Source organism: Antedon mediterranea, chromosome 3 (genome assembly GCF_964355755.1).
Source record: "Antedon mediterranea chromosome 3, ecAntMedi1.1, whole genome shotgun sequence".
In the NCBI taxonomy this organism is placed as follows: Eukaryota; Metazoa; Echinodermata; class Crinoidea; order Comatulida; family Antedonidae; genus Antedon; species Antedon mediterranea.
In genome coordinates, this window is record NC_092672.1 from 31,828,983 (window position 1) to 31,850,628 (window position 21,646).

The window sequence follows — 21,646 nt, forward strand, 5'->3', positions numbered from 1 at the left end:
ATGACCTATGACCTGCACATATTGTGTCATTGGTTGTAACCTGGACCTAGAGAAGAATCCTGGGGAGTTTACAATGAATTGACATGACTTAACTAATTCCTAAAGCTCTGTCTACACTATCAAACTATATGTGAAAAAAATATGTGATGTGCCCATATACGTATGGGTATGATGATGTCATATCACTGTGTTTGGGCATATCACTACCATATTTGGGCACATCACACTTTTTTGTCAAACTAGTTTGATAGTGTAGACAGAGCTTTAGTTATCGCAAATCAAAATATCCCTGTTTTCCTGCATAGCAATTAGGCCCCAACATTCACCATAGTCCATGCAAATTATGATGTCAACCTTGGGTATAAGCCCACCGTCAGTCCAAGGCAATCTAACAACAGGACACAGAGCTCGCCTTGCCAAGATAGAGATTCTTAATATAGTCTTTTGATCTTATGTCTGGCTGCGACATATATCAACAGTACTGTACTATGTTCATATTCTTCGTGTCGCATGGTTCCTGTTAAGGGATGTGGAACTGATGATGTCACAGCCACAGATGAACTTTTTTGATCTCTATAGCTTAGCATCCTGTTAGATTACCTTGGTCAGTCTAAGCCCACCGTTGGTATAAGCCCACCTCCACACCTGTAGGAACATGAAACACAAAATAAACTTTAGATAGGTAATTGAAATTCTACTTTATTATAAATGGTAAGAAAGAATACAGTAACAGTGTCTACAACTCAATATGATACAGTGTTTAATTTACTCAAATCAAAAACTGTATCTGGATCTGGAGTTTTATCATGTTTGATCACAATATTTTTAATATGGAAAAACAAAATGGCAGTTTCAAATTATATTGTTTATTTGAGGGAATTTCCCACAATAAAAATGATATAATTTATTATTGGAGAATTGTTTTTAAAAAAGACACTAAATTAAAATGATATCTTTCAATAGCAAAATAAATCTGAGACACTATCATTACAGTAGTGGCCAAATTGGTAAAAAAAATTCAAATGAGATGACATTTGAACTTTGACCCAGAGGTCAACATATTAATACATACTAAAATAACCCAGAGCGCAGCACCAGGTTTTCTTATAATTTTATAATTTCTATTATTTTGAAATATTTACAGAATCTTTATTCCAGAAATTATGACTTAAAATAAAAAAAATATTTATCTTTGGAACATTTCAGCTTTAAAATTTGTTGCTTTATAAATTGTTTTTTTATTATTATTAATAATGAGGACGTCATAATATAATAAGTGACGTCCCCTGATTGTATTGTTTCGCAAAACACCGCCAATGGTTGTATTTTGAGATTTGCATTGTGGGATACTTAACAATAAGAGCAAAAGGTACTACTGTACCAATAGAGAAAGCATGGACCTATCTAATTTATAGGTCCATGGAGAAGAACCTCTTAATTACATACCACTCTCTATTTAACATTACACTATTTCTGGTAAAGACGAATTTACACAGATCAGCGGTAACGGTAAGCGGAAAACAAAAGAGAATCTATATTAAATTGTTATTTCTTACACAAAACATCAAGTGGATTGAGCTGAAACCTGCTCAGGATAGCCATAGATAATACGCGGGACAACCTACACGCTTGTCTGCTTACCGTTGCCGCTCGTCTGTGTAAATTAGCCTGAACAGTATGGTATATTATAAGTTCACAATATGGATAATATGACGCCAAATGAAACAAAGCACCAGATCATTACTATCACCTAAACTTATTTGAGCCATTTTAGAATTCAATCATACAGTAGACAAGGGAAAAGCATTCAATTGTAATATTAATTTTGATAGCCATTTGCATTGTTACATGCAATATGTAAATAAAACACCAACAAAGATCTGAAAATATTAACTTAAAAGTACTGATAATTAATTAAAAATATCCAACTTAATATTTTGGTGTAACAAAATAAAATTTATCGAACCCATTTTTAAAATTATGCAGTCGACTCATTTGCAGTTATTTTGATTAATTTCATTTTTGATTGATAATTGTATAATTAAAAGTACTGATATTTAAAAATAAACACACAATTTAATACAATTATTAATGGCACCAAAATATATTGTTTAATCTGGAAATTAGTGGCTTGCATCTTCATTTTAATATTATTTTCTAAACATAAAATAAACATAATTTTGTAGGGAAAGAAAATTGTTTTCATTTTATTTGGCAGTGTATTTTCAAAATGCTTTTTAAGAACCAAAAACACCCGTTTTATTTGGTGATGGAGTAAACAAAAAACAAACAATCAAATGGACATGGCTATGTAGATGGTCATGTGATTGTGAAAGAACATACAAAACATTCGGCAACCCAGCAAGTCGGTCAAAGGTCAGTAAGGTTAGACATTTCAGACCTAACCTCGATCGAAATATCAGCATTTATTTCAGAATACCAAAATGGACGAAGTTCGGCGCTACAACATAACAATCAACATAATGGAATGACCAGAAACAATAATCGCTGCCGCATGTCCGACAAAGCAAACGTTGCCATGAACAATTGAAAACTTGTTTCATCTTTCTTCCCATACAGTTAACCGACCCTGCCCTTGATATGTATACCATATATATAGTGGTTCTTTTAACAAATCTTAACTACAATTTGGGTGGTAAATACTTTATATTATTCATATTCTTGAAGTACTCGCAGCCTTTATGTCTTCTGTTTCTTCTTGTCCCTGTGACGCCTTAGTGAACATCAGAATCGGCCTTCGGAAACCTGATGGCAAAAAGAAATGGAGAAAGTTAAGTATAAAATCTCAATAAAGTGAACAAATGAAAGCAAGTGAAATGAAAATGAAGTAAAGGCTGTACAGTAGAGCTCTATTGAATGGGATACATCCAGGATCCAACAAATTGTCCAATTATTAGATGTGCCCCTTAAAGAGTGATTGGCTGTAGTGTTAAAACACTGTTTATTCTGGTTGATTTTTCACTGGAAAATGTTGACTTAACAAAAAATGTGTCCCTGAGTAGAGGTATCCCAAAGGAGTCTACTGTTAAAAAAAAAATTGAATTCTATAAATCTGTTCATTCACATGAAAGTAGCTGCTGCAAAAACAAGGATAACTTTGGATTCTGATTGGTTGGAATATTATACCAGACCTCTAAAAAAAGGGCATTTTCTCTTTCAGTTTTGGATATACAATACAGTAATTACAAATTTAGGCTAGCCCCTTAATTTGGATAACCAAAGGTAAAAAATACATCGACAAAATATGATTTACAATAGGTTAGAAGCTGATGCATTAGATTTTTTTAAATAGTTTCCATTTATACAGCGCACTCTATAGTTTAGCCATGCTTTTTCATAAAGTTAATTACAAGTTAAGACACCTCAAAATACAGTAAATACAATTTTTCTATTATCCCAAATTCAGAAAACCAGAATTTCTTTTAACCAGAGTGTCAGGTTTTGTGATTGCACCAAAGAGGGGCTGTTGGACACATACCTTAAAAATGGTAAACACATTACCATTTACAGGGTCATCGGCTCAAATCTCTCAATACATGATATTAAAAGATCAGCAGTACCAACGAGTCAATAATAAGTAGCAACAGAGAGCTTTCATTTGCAATGACTCAAGAACAAGTTAGGCATGGTCATTTATTGTCTGCATGCTGCAAAGTTGGGACGTTCTCCCTAAAGCTCTGTCTACACTATGAAACTTTATGTATGGACATCACTACCACATTTGGATATATTATTACCATATTTGGATATATTATTACCATATTTGGATATATCACTACCATATTTGGGTATATCACACTTTTTTTTTGATAGTGTTGATATAGCTTTACTCTATTCCTTGACACATTTTTGGCACTCTGCAATGACCGGCAAGATATTAATGCGTAAGCCCTAGATTAATACAAATCAAAACCTTCCTATATAATGCACTTGTCAATTGTATGACACTATACGACCCCCGGGAGAGGTGCTTTATGGGCGTGTCATTGACACAGGGGTGCGTCAAAAAACCTAAGTGGTACGTCGTTACCTCAATGGTGAGTAAATGTCTGTCACTTTACCACAAAAGGACAGTCATGGTGCGTCCTTGTTCTCTAAAATGTCCTTTACTAATTTTAATCTGGGTGCAACATTTTCACTCAATTTTGTGATGCAAGGGCATGTCATGACATACATAAAATATGACGCACACCAGATACCTATCCCTGGGGATGTGTGGTGGGTCATACAATTGACAAGTGCATATTTGTTACACAGTATTGCTTCCCGAGTGCTCAGTTATATTAAAAAATACCTTTAGATGGGTTGAGAGGAGTGCCTAGGCATTCACATTTGATGAACCCAACGTCTCTTAACAGATAGTCTTTGAAATGTTCGGGGCGCAGTTGAAGCTGGTAAAAATTCTTGTATGTCGTTTCCTGAATATAAAACAAAACAATCATCAAATGTAAATATTTACAGAAGGAAATGACAACAAATATTAAAGAATATTGCATTTCATACAGAAAGTATAATAGAAAGAATTGATTTATTATTCTTTAATAATTATTTATAAATCTTTCCATTTTGATAACAGCCCCCCCCCCCCCCCCCCACCCACCTTCTACATTGTGTACCATTTCTAAAATCCGCCAAGTTTTGGAAGAGATCAGGGTAAGGGTTATGTACGTACAATAAACAATGTACTGTAGTTCGTTCGCTCCTGCTTATATTTCGTTTATATTGTTGTATCAGCTTTTGAAGGGTGTATGTATTAGCCCCTCCTATGGTTTGGGAAGGGCCTCTTACTAATCTATTTTCATTAATTGAAACAAAATATATAAATTGATAGTCAAGTTTAGCAGGATGTAAAGGCTTAGTCTCAAGTTAGATAGCAACGAAAACAAAGAAATAAACATGAAGCATCCTATCAGAAATAAATTGGTCATTTCCTCTGAATGGATTAAAAAAAATATATATATTATGACATAACAAGAAAAAAATGTTAGAAATATCTATTATAATTGGAACAGAATATATCAAGTTTTTTTTTTGAAATATAAATTAAAAAAGTTTTCCCGAACCAATATCCATACAAGAAACATCGCACTTAAGCTCTGTCTTATAATTTTTAAACAGTGCATTAATACAGTAGGATTTTTCATTATGTCAATGCTCTGAGAATCAGATTTTTTATGTCAGACTTTACTTATTAAATTTTGAATATAAATGTAGCAGAAATTGAACATTTTAATGTACTACTATACAATGATAACCTTATCAAAGAGTTGCAAAGATAGAATATGAAAAAAAAATAAACCAAAAAAATCTGTGTTTCAAATGTAAATGCAATTTTTAAGTAAACTAATTTATGGAAATAGCAAAAATTAGATGCTGTCAAAAATGCCTAGTTTCGTTTGATAATGAACAAAAATATCCACCAGTACCAGCAATATTCTATTTAAAATGTACATTTTATAAAGTTAAATTAAATTTCCACCTCCTCACTAACAAAATTATTTCTAAAAAAATTCAAAATCAAATGACCAGTCCGTCGCTATTTTTAGAATACCCAAATGCAGAGTTGAAAGATATAGAAAAAGTGCAATACCATACCTTATCTCGCTTCTAAATGAATAATCAGTATATATCACCCTGTACAGCTTTGCGATTCTTATTGATGCTTTTAGGTGTTTTTTTTTTTTCAATTTTAATATTTTAAGCTAAACTTTTTGAATGTTCCTGTATTGTATTTCTTGTGTAAATTGCCTCCTTTTTTTATATAATTATCATTGTTTTTATACTTTTATACAAATTTTAATATTGAACAAATGTAAATATCTTTGTAATTCAGCTAAGGCTGCGATAATGATATTGAAATAAATGAAATGAAAAAAAAAAAAAAAAAAAAAAAAGAAGCAAAACTTTAGTATTTGACCTTTGGTTGTACAATTATAGGTTGTCTATGGCAGTTGTACAGTTACAAGAAAGAACAATACATCTTCAAGGATATATCTGTCTATTGTATCATCATCACTGATGATCTAAAATAGCCTGAAGACAGGAAATGCTGCGTAATACGGTTGAACGCTATTACCATAATGAAAACTGGAAATGAACTCTTTTGGATAAATTTACTAGGGGCAAGAAAGTTGAAGAATTGAATTTCAGTCACATGATTCCTGAATGCCATTAGAAAAGTTTTAGCATATTTTATTAATACAGTGCTCCCTGTACATTGGCGATTGCATGTTGTTTTCAGGTTGTTTACCCACAAAAATCATTTGGATAAAGGTTTTATCAAACTCAGTTCAACATGCCTAAAGGAGCCTACTACAAGGTCATAATTAACGTATTGTTTAAAAACAAAACCAATCTCCTAAATTATTTCTTGCACCATCAGAATAATAAGGGAGATGTGAAAATCTCTCTATTATAATATTTTCCTGCATCATCCTTGCAATAACCATGGAGTAAACTCCATGCAATAATAATTGTTTAAATTAATGTACATTCAAATCCCATATTTGCAATTCTGTAACTTTGTTATACAACCCCTTCTTTGGAACATCTCAATTAGGGTATATCTCTATTCAAGGAACATCCCTATTACGGGAACATTTTTTGGAAAAGCATGAAGGGAAAAATAAGTTTTAACACTGTGGCCAACCCATATTCAAGGACACCCTATTAAGGGGACACTGCCCATGAAACAAACAAATATTTTTATGGGACACTTTGTTGGATCCTGTAATTATATTGGATCTATCCTTTTTTATCTTTTCAACTTGTATCAAATAAATTTAACAACCTTGAGTGGATGGAAATACAATTGCCTTTCTTCAAGATGATAAAATTGATTGAAGTTGGCCTGGAATAAAACATTCCCAGTTCATGCCCATCAGAATGATTGTTATTTATGGATGTATTCAATTTGTTATGCAGATAGGTTACTTCGGTCTACATTGGATACGAAATTGAACATTAATGTCAAGTGATTGATTGTATCCGTACTATGTGCAAGAAACTCTTAGATAATGTAAACCGTATTACTCATCTAGGTCTGGGGAGAGGACTGCCTTGTTATTGCTGAACCATATTTACTCAGTGGTCCCTTTACAGTGTTTTATTTCGGAGGGATATGCAACGTCTGCATTGACTTATTTCCTGTCTAATTTACCCAATTTCAGAGGGGGTAGCTTGCTCAATTGAGTTAAGCCTTGTCTACACTATCAAACTTTATGCAACATAAAAATGTGATGTGCCCATATATGGTCCTAATGATGTTATATCACTACCATATTTGTGCACATCACACTTTTTTGTCAAACTAGTTTGATAGTGTAGACAGAGCTTTACACTGAATGTATTTTGCTTTAGTTGTATACAGATACATCAATCATAAGATCCTGTCTACTACAGTAAAGTTAACCCATAATGCATTGCCTTCATTCCCTAATCTCCCAATCCATTACATTTGCTCTTACCCAGCATTATTCATTTGTATGTTGTGGTGTTGATGTTATACTGGTTGAGTAAATAAACGAAACGAACACAAAACAAATAGACTGCTGGTAGCCAGGGCTCATGCAGAATGATCAAAAGTACACATTAGGCTGTTGACCACACTGTTCCCTTATGGCTACACATTAGGCTGTTGACCACACTGTTCCCTTATGGCTAAAATCATCGGCAACTGCTTCAGACAAGCAGCATAATATTGTTATTATGTGAAAGTGTAAATTGATGCATGACTCTATGCAAGTTTTATCTGGAGCAAAGTTATTAGGGAAAAGTGTGAGTTTTTAGATTGACATACAATGCTGAACAAAATTACTAAAAATAACAATACACAGTAAACATAATACAACCACTAGCTAAAAATTGTACAAGATAGAGCTACTACCGATATAGATTTATAGACCAATTATGGCTACATTTAGTACTGGTCGGGAGCACAGTAAAAATGTGGGAGAGCAAAGTTGTGCCCATTCAATTTGTGCAAATTGCAATTCATAAAGGAGGGTCTTCTTGCAGTGGTTACGTCACTTTTCGATTACCGTATATCCTCTGGTATAATCCCACCACCTAAAACACAAAATTAGGCCGACTGGGGGGTTAGACTATACCCAGGGAAAGTCTGGTTCAGGGAAAACAAAGATTGGTAAGCATTTCTGTAAAAACTCATCTGAACTGGCTAGAGAGAAGCTTACATCGGGATCATAAGTCAATTCTGGAACTAATACCCGGGCAATGCCTGTTTGTGAAATCAGACATAAAGTAGGGATTTACAACCGAAGTGGGATTATAACCGAGGATATACAGTACTTTGTATTGTTTTTTATTTTTCTGTAATTTTTGTTAAAATTAAATAAATCAGATTAGCAGCTCCCAGGAGGAACCAGGTGAGAAACGGATCATCCAATTTAACTAGCTTCTTGTAAAAAATTAAGTTAGGCCTAGAAAAGATTAATAAAATAAATTATGCACTTGGCAAGCCAAATTGTTACCTCCTTTGTTTACTAACGTCTTAATTATGAAAGGCATGAGTAATTGTACAGGAAAGCAATCAGGATAACTCGTGGAATGTTTTGTACGCAAGAAACTGAAATTTGAGAAGGTCCCTGTGCTTGATCAGGAAGTCAACAATCATCACAAACCCCAGTGGAATCGCACAACGAGATCTAACGTAAAAAACTTTCAGATGTGCAGAGACTAAGTTTTGTACGAGAACATGATGATCATGAATAGTTTCTTTGTGATTATACAGTACTAAGAGAGTCCGATAAAACTTATACAACTATGCCCATTTATACAATAAATTTTGCATTTTTTTCAAAGTGTCTTAAAGTTAATAAACATTCTGATGATTGCTGTCCCAGTGTACTGTATGTTTGAATAACATAATTTCCGGCCACACCTAAAATTGATGTCAAGAAGATATCCTGCAACACCCAAATTAACGTCACTCCAGAAGTTATCCTGCCACACCCAAAATTGATGGCACTCCAGAAGATATCATGCCACACCCAAATTGACGCCACTCCAGAAGATATCCTGCCACACCTGAATTTGATGCCATTCCAGAAGACTACCAGTCACAACTGAAAATGATGCCATTCCAGAAGATATCATGTCACACCCAAAATTGATGCCACTCCAGAAGACTTCCGGTCACAACTAAAATTGGCGCCACTGCAAAAGATATACTGCCACACCTGAATTTGATACCACTTCAAAAGACTCCCTGCCACACAAAAACACTACTCCATACACCTATTACCTAAAACCAGATTCTTACAACAATTGATTTGAACGTCAGGTTGGTTAACCTATCTATCCTTATCTATTGCCATCTTACTACCAACACACCCAGAAAAACTTTTGTTTAAACACATTGCATTGTTGCAAACAAAAACTAGTTCAAACAACATAGAAATTCTAACTAACTTCACAAATAAAATTATTACAGTACTAGCCAACTGTGGGATATGATAGCTTGTAGTGTAAATGTTAAAATTCCATAAAAATGTATGGAAATGATGATCAATTATAGAAATTACACCAACATGAATAGAGTGTAACACGCAAACGTGCGCTATTTTCCTACGCCCTTGTGCAGCTAAGCGCGTGATAACAACAATACAAACCGTCACTTTTTTCTTCTTGCAGTAAGATGACCAAGACTGTGGTTCGAGAATCAGTTGACCCCCAGGTCGAAGGGCAAGAAAGATACGCCTGAACATCCTCTTTAGACCAGCGTCTCCCCAATTTAAGTGAACCCACTTTGTCATACTGAGACACATGATGACATCATACTCTGGCTTTTGCGTCGACAAATATTCATCTTTCTCCAAAACAAAATTTGCCTAAAAAATAATTGAAACATCTATATGAATAAAATATAAACCACTTGTTGTTTCAATGAAATAATAATATTTTATAGCTTAAAGACCCCTTCCCTGCAATTTTGGACGTTTTTTGGAAAATAATACATATATATCACTTTAAAAACATTAAACCATGTCATTCCTTGTCTTAAATGTACGTTTTATGGTAAATTATGATAAAAAGTGAGAAACAATGCACTACCTAAGTAGCTCGCGGCGATCGACCTCTCGTGGACGGTCTTAGGCCTAGCCTAGCTAGGCTTAGTTTTGTAGGCCTAGCTGGTAAACATCGGTAACGTACGAACATCGTACGCGAGCTATATACCTAGCCTGGCGTTGTATAGTTGCTGCATTAATTGTCTTTCTATTTTTGCCAGACTCAGTTGATACAAATTGGGGAAAACCCGGTATTTTCGCTGAAAAGTTAGGAGTCTTCCATTTGTTTTGGCCTCACGATCGATCGAAAAGTGGGCGAATTACAGGTGAAAAACAAAAATATCAATCCGCGCGCAATGCATTTTGGGATTTATAGCGGGCCGCTATAATTATTAGAATCGACTTATTTTTCACATTTTTAACCGTTTAAAGACGAAAAAAGTTATCGCAATAGGACCATATAGTATTATTTTTACATTAAATATAGTTTGTGATCTTAAATTAGATCTAAAAAACGTAGGGAATGGGGCTTTAAGGAATGTTAGTACAGTAATATATTGCATGTAATCACTACAAGCAGCCTGACTACAAGGTACTATAGTATAAGAAAAGTGGGTTTCAATTTCTAGAATCTCACTAACAAAATAAAAACTTATAACAATATCTATACAAAATCAATCCAATATTTCTTCTGTATTAGCCAGGTCAATAAAACTTCAATAGGCGTTCTCCAATCAAGGAGGCTCAATGATGGGTCTTTCTCTTCCACCAATAGCAAGGCAGGTTAGGGCTTGTTTATAATAGTTAATAATAGTAGTGAACTATGAACCTAATCAATAAGGGATCCTCTCTAGCACAGCAGCTTTCCGAAAAACAAGGTGTCCCTGAATGTGTTTATAGGGACACACTAATCAATTATAGAACAATAATATGGTTAAGTGCTTAAATGTTAAAGTATAATACTGTAATACCAAGGTAATAATTAAAAACATATGATCAGTCAAGAAATACTACATATAGAAAAATTCAACAATATAAAAAAAGCTGTTAGCAAACTGCCGTGAAATACTTACACATCTAAACATAACATTTGCTGGAAAACGCGGACTTGATGCATCCCCAACAGAAACGTTCGGTAACTCTTTCACAGGACCCAATGTCGACGTCAAAGCATCAGGAAATTGTCCGCCATCTTTCGTCTTCATTTCGTTTTTTTCTTTGTCAATTAGTAGACACTGTTTTATGTTTTTTCGTGCGATGCCTATCAAATTACTATCAATGTCAATACCGGTGATTTTTGATGGAGATAAATTTTTCGCGATATACAGCGTTACGTGCCCCGTGTTGCATCCAATGTCTAAACACGCTTTCCCTTCAAACCATTCCTTGCGGAAAAGTACCAACCTCACATCCTCTTCTTCCGCATTTCGGTATCCATAATAGCGCGTATAATTACCATATTGAAATTTCTTGTTCTGTTCTTTAAATTTTTGATTTTTTTTGGGTTGTTGTTGTTTATCTTTACTGTTCTGTCGGCGGTATTTTGATTTCTCTGGTGAAATTTTTCTTCGTTTATTATCAGTTTTTGAAGTAACATCATCGGTTTCTATCAATAAAGCTTTGGCTATTTTATTCGTAGGCTCAACTCGTTTTCGTTTTCTACTTTTTACAGTCTCTGGAAGAACAGGTGAAACTATTTTGTCGATAACTCTGTTTGGTACAACATAAATTCTTGATGCAGTGTCTAAATTTAGTTCTAACATTCTTCGTTTCGAGCGGTCAGATATTTCATCGTCGTTTTTATCTCTTGATAATCTCTTCTTTTTCTTTCCCGATCCAAATTTACGAGAAAATATTGTTGTAGTTAATTGCGGTTCTTCATCCTCAGCTGTAACAGAGTTCAATTTTAATGGGTCCGTAATATCGCGTGGGATGATAACTGGATCGGGATCTTTGTTCAACTGGGGTAACGGTGAAGTGGCTGGTGTCTTCTCATCAACCTGATTGGCTAAACTATTTAAATTTAACGGATCGTGAAGATTTCCACCAAGAAGAAATTTTGTTGGACAAATCTTTTCTGTTGTTCTTCGTCTTTTTCTAATAAAACCTGGGTTTTTGGAAGGGTAGTGCAAACTTTGCCGTTTTGACCGAACCCTGTTCGTGTTGTTATTATACGGAACATTTCCTTTTGTATTCTCGTCGTGTTTCTTTAAACGCACATCTTTATTATCACATTTTGTTCGTGAATCATGGTTTGTAATTTCGGAGGCATTCTCCTCTAAACCTTTTAATTTCTCGCATAACTGCCTTGGCAAAGAATCAGAGACCATCCCTGGACCAACTTCTGAAGAGTGTCTCTGCCTCGTCGTCTCTCTCGAACAACTGATCACTTCTCCAGAAAAATGATCACTTTTTGAACATGAGTCAACAGCCCTAATTCCGTTTAGGGAACTTTGAGTTTCTACGGAAGCCATTTCTAACATAACTATTTACATTATCTTAAAATATAGTTCATAATCACCGATTGAAAAATGTAAACACACGAGGTTCTTGTTGACGAAAAAGGTCACGTCCCACTTATTTGCATAAAATATGCAATGTGTGACAGCAGCTGCCCAGATCGAGCCCAATCTGTTCCAGAAGCTCTGCGCCACACAGGCTTACAGTCTCGCTATGATTCTGAAAATATACACAAGAATTATTATTGAAATAAAAGTTGTGATACTCGTTTTTCTGTTAGTGTAATATCTTGATCTAAAAACTAGGGAAAGTATGAAAACTTTGCCTTTGGAACCTACTCACTACCTCGCTACTCTCAACACGCTCTGTTCTCTGAGACCGTTCTCGTCTCGCTTTCTTTTGACGAAAAATAATCGTTTTGTCATCTCCAGTTTTTTAAGCGCCCTCTATATTCACGTGGGAGATTCAACTTTTTTCACTCTTTTTTTTTCAGAGCAGCAGACGTCGTACGCATACGGCAGACTGCAACAGAAACTTTCGGTAAAAAAGGCGATTTATACAAGAGACCAGAGTCTATAAGCACTTTCAACTTCAATCTCTTTTTTTAAAAGAATACTGTATACCGACTGTCACGTGTAAGTTGATTACAAAATGATTTACTGTACTTTATTTACTTTATTTACTGGGCCGCGTGGAGGTCACCACCCAGGCCAAACCATCAGAACAGGAAGAGAGGGAGGAGGAGAGGGCTGGGACCTGACTCGGGGGGAGGAGAGAAGAGGCGGATCGATGGATCGGAGAGCAACTCCGTTTTTTTTTCTCTAAATATAGGCCTAGCCCTAGGCCTCCTGTGGTTGGGGAACAGGGGTGTGGCATTAATTTGTCGCTTTGTCGTTAAAATATTATATTCATTGTCTTTCAGTTTTCAATTAATGAACTGCAAGGGCCTAGCCTAGGCCTATTACAAAATGCTGTCAACTGAACAATATGCAAGTCTTGCCAAAAAAGCTGTCGAAAGTGCAAGAAAGGATCTGGCTGAATGGGATTGCGGCGAGCAAAGTACTACCACCAGTAGAGGTAGTACTAGGCTACTAGTATTATTAGGCCTAGGCCTAAAAAGGCTCTAGACTAGGGCCTGGCCCTAGACCTAGGATAGATTGTATGTTGGAGGGTTTGTGTCAAATTGAAGATGTAAAAACATACTAATTTTTTTTTATTAATAATAATATATATATTTTTTTTTTGATCCAATTTTTAGTAAACTTGAAAAACTATTGCGACATTATAAATTGGCATAGCCTAGGCCTATTCAACAAAAGAAATCTTACACATTTATTTTTCATGATAATAATTATTAATATCTTTAACTAAATTTATAAAATAAAAATCTTTAAAAAAAAGGGATTGTCAAATAAAAATGTCATTTAATCAAATTGGGCATTTGAGAGAAATGGATTTTGAAGAAACATGCCATCAACATAATAGAAATTGTAGACTATTTTATTTTAGAGGCAGATTCTGATGTTAAGAATAATGTTAATAATCCAGTAGTCATGAAGAAATCCATAGACGTCACAGAGTATTATGAAGATGTTAACAACATGGACCTAAGCCAGCTGTAAGTGTTCGTGTCATGTACATTTTGATCGATACATTTACTCCTTATTTTAGGCCTAATGTATACTTTATAAATTTTGATTGTTAATTATTATATTACACAATTACACCATTTTCAGAAAACACTAATTTAAGGACATACTTGTTAGGTCTCCTTAAAGCGTGGTTCCCACTAGCGACGCAACGCAAGGACGTAACGCAACGCAAGTGAATTGACCAATCACAAGCGATGGCTTATTCGCTTGTGATTGCTAACTGTCTATAACTTCGCTTGTCATTGGTTAAAACGCTTGCGTTGCGTTTACGTCCTTGCGTTACGTTCTAGTGGGAACCAAGCTTTAGCGGTTCTATTGTATATGCTCTTTACAATACAAGATAATTTTCCATTCAAAAGCAGCTAATAAGGCTTCTATCAAATATGTACCAAATAGCTCTAATTATTTACAACTAATTAGCTGGCAAATAAGTGTAAAGCATAGTACCTCTTTATTGTCATAATCATTGCTAATTAATATAAACATATCCAATTGTATAAATTTAGTTTTAACACACACAAAAGCTAGGCCTAGTAACAATTGCAAGCCAATGCCCTGCAATGTTATTTTTATAAATCTTTAGAATTGCTGCAGAACTTGAAACACCTTTAATGAGTGATGACGATGATGATATGGGGGACATGTCATTCCCTAAGTTGATATCATACAAGGAAACTAATATGAGACCACCACAGATGATGAACTACCCTACCAAGGTAGCCAAGGTGCATCAACCAAATGGTAACAATTTAATTAATACATACTTTTATTAAATCAATTGACTTCCTCTTCCAATGAGTTAGGGACTTTCACTCATTCCAAGCTGCTACGTCATCTCTCCACTTCATTAAGCTCTGTCTGCACTATCAAACTTTATGCGACAAAAAATTTCATGTGCCCATATATGGACATGATGATGTCATATTACTACCATATTTGGCTATATCACTACCATATTTGGCACGTCACACTTTTTTGATAGTGTAGGCGGAACTTAACTTTTCTACCTCCAAATTCTTGATAATCTCTCTCTCACCTTCAGGTTGTTAATGTGTGGATGAGTTAAGTGTATGAGTGATTAAAGCAGGCACACTGCAGCCTACATCCATAAAATTGGTGCAGGTTAACGGCTGTCCTCGTCCATAGTTCTGGTGGTGGAACACAGTGTACACATATGGCTTGGGTGCACTTTAAAGAACCCAGGACATATTTTATGATGAGTAGGTGTTATGGTTGAAATTCATCCCCTAATGATGTTAATAGCAGTTATGGGGCCTGCTGTTTCTATCAGGATTAACCTGCACACAATCTCAGTATAGCTTCATTTGAGCTGTAAAGCTCTGTGTACACTATCAAGCTATTTTGACAAACAAAATGTGATGTCCCCAAATATGGTAGTGATATGATGCCATCGTATCCATATATGGGCACATCACATTTTTTTGTCACATAAAGTTTGATAGTATTGACAGAGCTTAAAAGTATTACAAGTGTACATTATGTGTATACATACATCCTTTTTATTAGGAAAGTCAAACAAAACATTCAACCCTCCAAAGAACAAAAAGATGAAACACTCTACCAGCTCAATGCCAAGACCATCCAAACAGGAACTAATTAACAACCACATCCAAAGATCAAAGCAGCAAAAGAGGCAAAACACCAGCAAAACACAAGAATTTAAAAGACCCAAGGAGAAGTTTCAATCCATGCTAGATGCGTTCAAGCAGCGAGTGATCCCAGAGCGTGGTGTATGGGTTCAGTGTATGCGTACAGGCTGCAACAAATGGCGTTACCTATCTGATGTCACAGACCCATCAACCGTACCGGAGTTGTGGTCTTGTGACCAAAATTCAGGTATAGAAAGTTCATGTACTATAAATGAATTTGTATATTAAAGATACATTGTCTCCTGGAAAAAATATTTTTTTAAATATATTTGTTGAACATGATATTCCATAATAGAATGGATAATAAATAATAATAAAAACTGGATCGAAAAAATATTTACCTGAAAAAACTCTAATTTAAAGCTCAGGTACAGACATGAATTTTAAATATAATATTTGGTTAATTGTACATAAATAAAATATTTGTAACAGAAATCAAGATGAAAAAATATGAATTTCCCTTAATATGGTCAAATACAAAATTTGACAAAATTCTTCTATAAAAACCAAGACCTTTTTTCAGTAGTTAGGTAGTTAACTTAATGTAATAACATGTCTGGTGACTCCCTAGAAGGTGAAAAAAGATGGTGGATATAGGGTGGATACTTTTTGCTATAGCATGAAAATAAAAATCTGAAGTTAAATAAAAATATCAGAAATGTAATATTCAAGTTATATTACCTATTTTAGTCATCTGATAACATTTTTTACCACACCGTTTATTTTTCATAGCTTTTTAAAATGCCTCTCTATTTACAAAATTTGTGTACAAAAGAATAGAGATTTTACTGTGTAATTTGAACTATCCCCCCACTGATAAGAAAGTGCTTATTTTCAACAAGCTTGTGTAACATAAATAAAATTCCAAAAATTATGAAACATATAAAACTATAGATCGACAATTATTGGAATGTATGATCAATAGAAATTTTTTGCCCGCACCTGGCCTTTAAAGCAAAAAATTATAAAATTGGCTATCATGTCAGTGGGTTTTGGCTGAATTTAACTGTTTGTTTTTTTCGGTGAAAGTTATTAACCTGATTAAAACTACAAAATAACCTATTCAAAATCTGATTTATTAACCTTCATTTTTCATGTTTTTTGAGGCCAATAATACATCTTTTGGAGTAAGACTGCCCTGTGTGTAACCCCTACATATTGGGCTAAAAAAACGTATAATTTGAATAGTTTTTACATATGAAAATGTTTTATTTTACGCCAGATGTCATGTACAATACATGCGATAAGCCTGAAGTTGATTGGAAAAATGTGGAGCAGCAGCAGGGATTTGTTGATACTAAATTCACTGTTGGAACGATTGTTTGGGCTAAGCTTGCTGGATATCCATGGTAAAAACATTACCTTAAGTTTGTCTGCAAATCCTGTAAGCAATATTTATACACTAATACAGAATAGAGATAGATTCAAGGTGGGAAACATGGATCAAAATACAATGTAAAAGATAGGACATAATAGTTCAGCACTACACTCAAATTGCAATTTGCAGGCTCTATTTCAAAATCATAGATTTAACCACTGATAAATGATATTGTTGTTTTTAGAAACTCTTTGTAAGAATATATATATATATCTTTCAGGTGGCCAGCTATGGTAGAGGAAGACCCAAATGTTGGAGAATATTTTTGGCTCGTTGATACATGGAGAACCAATCCAGTAAGTTTTGCCGGCCAAAATACATATGCAAAAATACATTTTAGTAGAAATTAATTATTGTTACTATAATATCTCGCTATTCTTTTTCAGACCGACTATCATGTGGTGTTTCTTGACAAGAACATTTCTCGTGCTTGGGTCAATAGATCATTCATTAAAATATTCTCTGGTCCAAACCAGAATTTAAGATGTGTAAGTACACTACACTAATTCACAGTCTGTTCAGACTTTTGTAAAATACTGGCATTCCTGTATAATATAGTGATTTGTTATAATACGCAAGTAAGTTGAAGATAAAGTATGGGTGGGTGATATGTTTTAAAATTCTATGCTGGTCTTGCTTTAGACTGTATAAAGTTCTGTCTACACTATCAAACTAGTTTGATGTGCCCAAATATGGTAGTGATATGATGTCATCATGTCCATATATGGGCACATCTTTTTTTTGTTACATAAAGTTTGTGGATGTGTCCACCATGCATATCCATGAATGTTGCATCAATAAGATGCATCGATATGATACCATGAATATATACTATTTTCAGGTGAAAGTGAAAGGAAAGCTATTCCATCAACTAGAAGAAGCTAAATTGACAGCAGTAAAGGCCAAGACTCTTCCAATAAAGGTAAAAGATCTTTAAAAACAGAGATTGAGAATCACACTGTACCAATACCAAAATACATGTGGTATTATACTTTACAATACACAATCCTGTATAGTTTTCAGGGAAACAGGCCCTATTTATATATCTTGAAATATAACCATAAGATCTTCACATTTTAATTCCTAAGTATCTTATCTTGTATTTTAGGAACGTATCGCAGCTTACGGATTCAGTTCTCATTACACAGGCAGATGGGGTGGAGCCGATCGCTCACTTGTAAAAGGTATTTTGTTTTTAAAGACAATCTTACAGCGCTATAAGACCAAAGTCTATTTGAACAACTTTTAAAGATGTATTGTCCCCCAAAATCATGAAAAATAAAGATGTTTAAAATCGGACTTTGAATAGGCCATTTTGCAGTTTTAATGAAGTTGTTCACTTCCATAAGAAAAAAAAACGGGGGGGAAAATTATTTCACCTATAAAAAGACAAAATAAACAGTTAAATTACCCAAAAACTCATTGTCTTCCAGACAATTTGACAATTTTTTGCTTTAAATTACATTTTTCTCAGGTAAATAAATTTTTTTCAGACCCAATTTTTTGTGAGAGTGAATAACTATTATGTGACATTAAAATAACATATTCAACAAAAAAATATTTTTTTAGGGGGACAATATATCTTTAAGTTTAAAGAAGGAACTTAAATTGTGACTTGGAAATGACGGATGTAACATGGAAGCTGATTCCAGACAGTAATAAAAACAAGTGTATATGTACAACCTAGAGTTCAATTTCACATAGCATTATTGTTTTTTGTATTAATAGGTTTAATAATTGTCTTTTTAAATTTTCTATTTTTAGAATTTGAGCGCAAGTGGCCTGGTCATGGAAAGGTGGGTACAATTGATACATTAGAGGAGAAAGAAGATGAGGAGGAAGACGATGAGGAGGACGTTGAGACGGAAGAGGAGATTGCTCCTAGTCAAAGAGTGAAACATAAAAAGGACAACACAATGAAAATGGAAAAACAGAGAAAAAGAAAGCGTGCCAGAAGTGATGGTATCAAACCAAAAAAGAGTAAAACGGATAATGAAAAAACAAACGAAGGGAACAGTAAACTGGATGAAATAGACAAACCAAATGATGTGTACGAGTTTGCTGATAACTCATTAAATGAAGAGGATGTAGAAAAGCAGACTGATGATAATAATTTAGATAACTGCTTAACTGTAGACAAGTCGAATGATAAAAGTGATGTAGGCATGAATGAACATGAGAAAGATGATCTGGATAAAGAACAGAAAGAGAAGCAACAAATAACTGAAGATACACCTGAAAACACTGAAACGATTGAAGTGGATACAAAACAAAATGGTACTGGTGAAGAAAATACACACAAGGATGATATAACTGAACCAGAAATAACAAATGCAGTTGAGGATAAAAATGTGGAAAGTGATCAAAATATGGAAGAAGGGTGTAAACAGAAAAAGATGATGAAAAAGTCAAAAGTCACATTTGAAAATACAGAATTAGAAGAATGTAATACAAAGAAAGATAAATCAAAGAAGATGATGAAAGAAATGAAGACAACTGAAAATAAAAAAGATAGTGACGACAAACAGGCAGATGAAGACACTTTAAGTAAAGACAGTGAAGTTGATGATCATGCTAATGTAGAAAATGATGGAATGAGCATCCAACAGAAGAAAAAGAAACAGAAAAAAGTGAACACCACAACTGGAAATGATGATAGATTAGAAAATCTAAATACCAGTAAAACAAGAGATGAAGAGAAAGACGGCAAGAAAAAGAAAATAAAGAAACAGAAAAAAGTGAAAGATACAACTGGAAATGCAGATTCTGTCGATAGTGTAGAGAATGTAGATAACAGTAAGACAAAGGAGGATGAAGAGAAAGATAGCAAGAAAAAGAAAATAAAGAAACAGAAAAAAGTGAAAGATACAACTGGAAATGCAGATTCTGTCGATAGTGTAGAGAATCTAGATAACAGTAAGACAAAGGAGGATGAAGAGAAAGATAGCAAGAAAAAGAAAATAAAGAAGCCAAGAAAACCAAAAGAATCTGTTGAAACAGACTTATCGAAAAAAGATAAAGAGAAGAAAAACTCAAATGGATTAAAGAAGGCTGCTAAAGATGTGGAAGGAACGAGTAAAGAAAAGAAAGTCAAACCTCTTGGTACTAAAACGACAAACCTAAATAAGAAAGTTGCAGAATCGAAAGAAATCACAAAAGAAGTTTCTAAACCAAGTAAGCTAAAACCAAGTTTCAAGGCACCACGGAAGAAAGACAGTGTTACTGCAAACAAACCCTTTAAGCCACCTACTGTGAAAGACAACAGTAACAAGAAAGAAAACAGTTTAGGAGAAGAGAATGGAAACACTCACAAAGTGAATATTACCCAAGATAACATTGGAAACAAGAGTGAAGGAAAAGAAATAGACCAGACTAAAAGAACAGATAAAGAGCAAGAAACTAAAGAAGATGAAACTTCCATTAATATGGTTAGCAAGAGTAAACATGAGAGCGAGAAATTAATTGACAAATCTTCTGATGTCCTAAATACAGCAGCAGAAGAGAAAGTACAGAAAGATACCAAAGCCAATAAGAAAGAAGTTACTGCAGATCTCCTGAGAGAAGAAAAGTGCAACATCTTTCCAAGAGCTGAAGATCAGTTGGTGCCATCAACCGACAATGATATGGATCTTACGTTGGATACTGACATAGATTCATGGGATCAATTAACACCATGCGAGATTAGAAAGCATAATCTAGAGGTGCTGGACGAGGATGACAACTCACAACCATTTGAGATTGAAGAATAACTCAAAAAGTAAATTCTACACATTTTATATAATGGGGAAAAGCAAGTAGTTTAGTTGATATAGTTGAGGTTTTGTATGAAATGTATTGTAAATACAATTTCATTTTAATGAAGAATGAACCCCCAAAAAATGGGTTTATTAAAATTTATTATCATATTCGTAACTTATTTATTTATTAGCAATGTTAATTAGGAAAAAAATATAGTTGTGGTTTTTTGTTTAAAATAAAGTTTTGTATGAATTGAAAATACAATTTAATTTTAATGAAGAATTAACCCAAAAAAATTGGTTTATTAATTATAATAATATTCATAACTTATTATATTTAGTTAATCAGTAGCAATGTTAATTAGGAAAAGAAAACGTGTGCAATTTAAAATTTCATTTAGATTTAATCATTAAAATACTTTATATATAGTGTACTGTTTTTCCAAAGGTTCTGATAATTTGAGCCTTAGATATTAAACATCAATAATGTTGTTATAGTTGTTGTTCTGGAAAATGAAAATGTTAGTTTAAATAAATTATCTAAACAGTTTTGATATTGATTGTCTTATGAACTTTTCAAAATACATTTTCTATTGAATTATAAGTCATTTTTAAAATAGGAAAGAGTTTGATGGAGGACTTCCAGCCACAAACACAGAACATAAACCATTATCTTTGTGCAAGATGAACTAAGACAGAGAGA

General features: G+C 33.9%; 2 protein-coding genes across 5 annotated transcripts; one reads left to right on the forward strand and one right to left on the reverse strand.

Annotated features, from left to right (window-relative positions):
* Positions 1 to 57: 57 nt before the first annotated feature.
* LOC140045224 (7SK snRNA methylphosphate capping enzyme-like) lies at positions 58 to 12,898 on the reverse strand. 4 transcript variants are annotated; one of them, XM_072090045.1, is made up of 6 exons: positions 12,852 to 12,898; positions 11,120 to 12,725; positions 9,651 to 9,869; positions 4,316 to 4,439; positions 2,665 to 2,766; positions 58 to 645 (listed from the first exon to the last, which is right to left on the reverse strand). In XM_072090045.1, exons 2-5 carry the CDS (start codon positions 12,527 to 12,529, stop codon positions 2,675 to 2,677), a joined length of 1,845 nt encoding a protein of 614 aa, XP_071946146.1. In that variant the 5' UTR covers positions 12,530 to 12,725; positions 12,852 to 12,898; the 3' UTR covers positions 58 to 645; positions 2,665 to 2,674. The 4 variants fall into 4 exon arrangements, with proteins under 4 accessions (XP_071946146.1, XP_071946147.1, XP_071946144.1 ...); XM_072090046.1 differs by having other exon boundaries at positions 58 to 2,766; positions 9,657 to 9,869; XM_072090043.1 differs by having other exon boundaries at positions 58 to 2,766.
* A 119-nt stretch (positions 12,899 to 13,017) lies between these two features.
* Positions 13,018 to 21,622, forward strand: LOC140045226 (uncharacterized). Its single transcript, XM_072090048.1, has 11 exons — positions 13,018 to 13,141; positions 13,429 to 13,583; positions 14,016 to 14,124; positions 14,742 to 14,899; positions 15,686 to 16,015; positions 17,051 to 17,177; positions 17,427 to 17,502; positions 17,593 to 17,694; positions 18,048 to 18,128; positions 18,315 to 18,390; positions 18,971 to 21,622. The coding sequence occupies exons 2-11, from the start codon at positions 13,475 to 13,477 to the stop codon at positions 20,953 to 20,955; spliced, it is 3,153 nt and encodes a 1,050-aa protein (XP_071946149.1). The 5' UTR covers positions 13,018 to 13,141; positions 13,429 to 13,474; the 3' UTR covers positions 20,956 to 21,622.
* Positions 21,623 to 21,646: the final 24 nt, after the last annotated feature.

Coding starts and splice junctions, on each gene's coding strand:
- LOC140045224 (XM_072090045.1), bottom strand. CDS start 12,529: ATGTTAGAAATGGCTTCCGTAGAAACTCAAAGTTCCCTAAACGGAATT. Junction 4,440..9,650: donor GCAAGAAGAAAAAAGTGACG/GTTTGTATTGTT, acceptor TTTTATATTCAG/GAAACGACATACAAGAATTT. Junction 2,767..4,315: donor TCCTCTCAACCCATCTAAAG/GTATTTTTTAAT, acceptor TTTTGCCATCAG/GTTTCCGAAGGCCGATTCTG.
- LOC140045226 (XM_072090048.1), top strand. CDS start 13,475: ATGCTGTCAACTGAACAATATGCAAGTCTTGCCAAAAAAGCTGTCGAA. Junction 17,178..17,426: donor AAGCTTGCTGGATATCCATG/GTAAAAACATTA, acceptor TATATCTTTCAG/GTGGCCAGCTATGGTAGAGG. Junction 18,129..18,314: donor CCAAGACTCTTCCAATAAAG/GTAAAAGATCTT, acceptor CTTGTATTTTAG/GAACGTATCGCAGCTTACGG.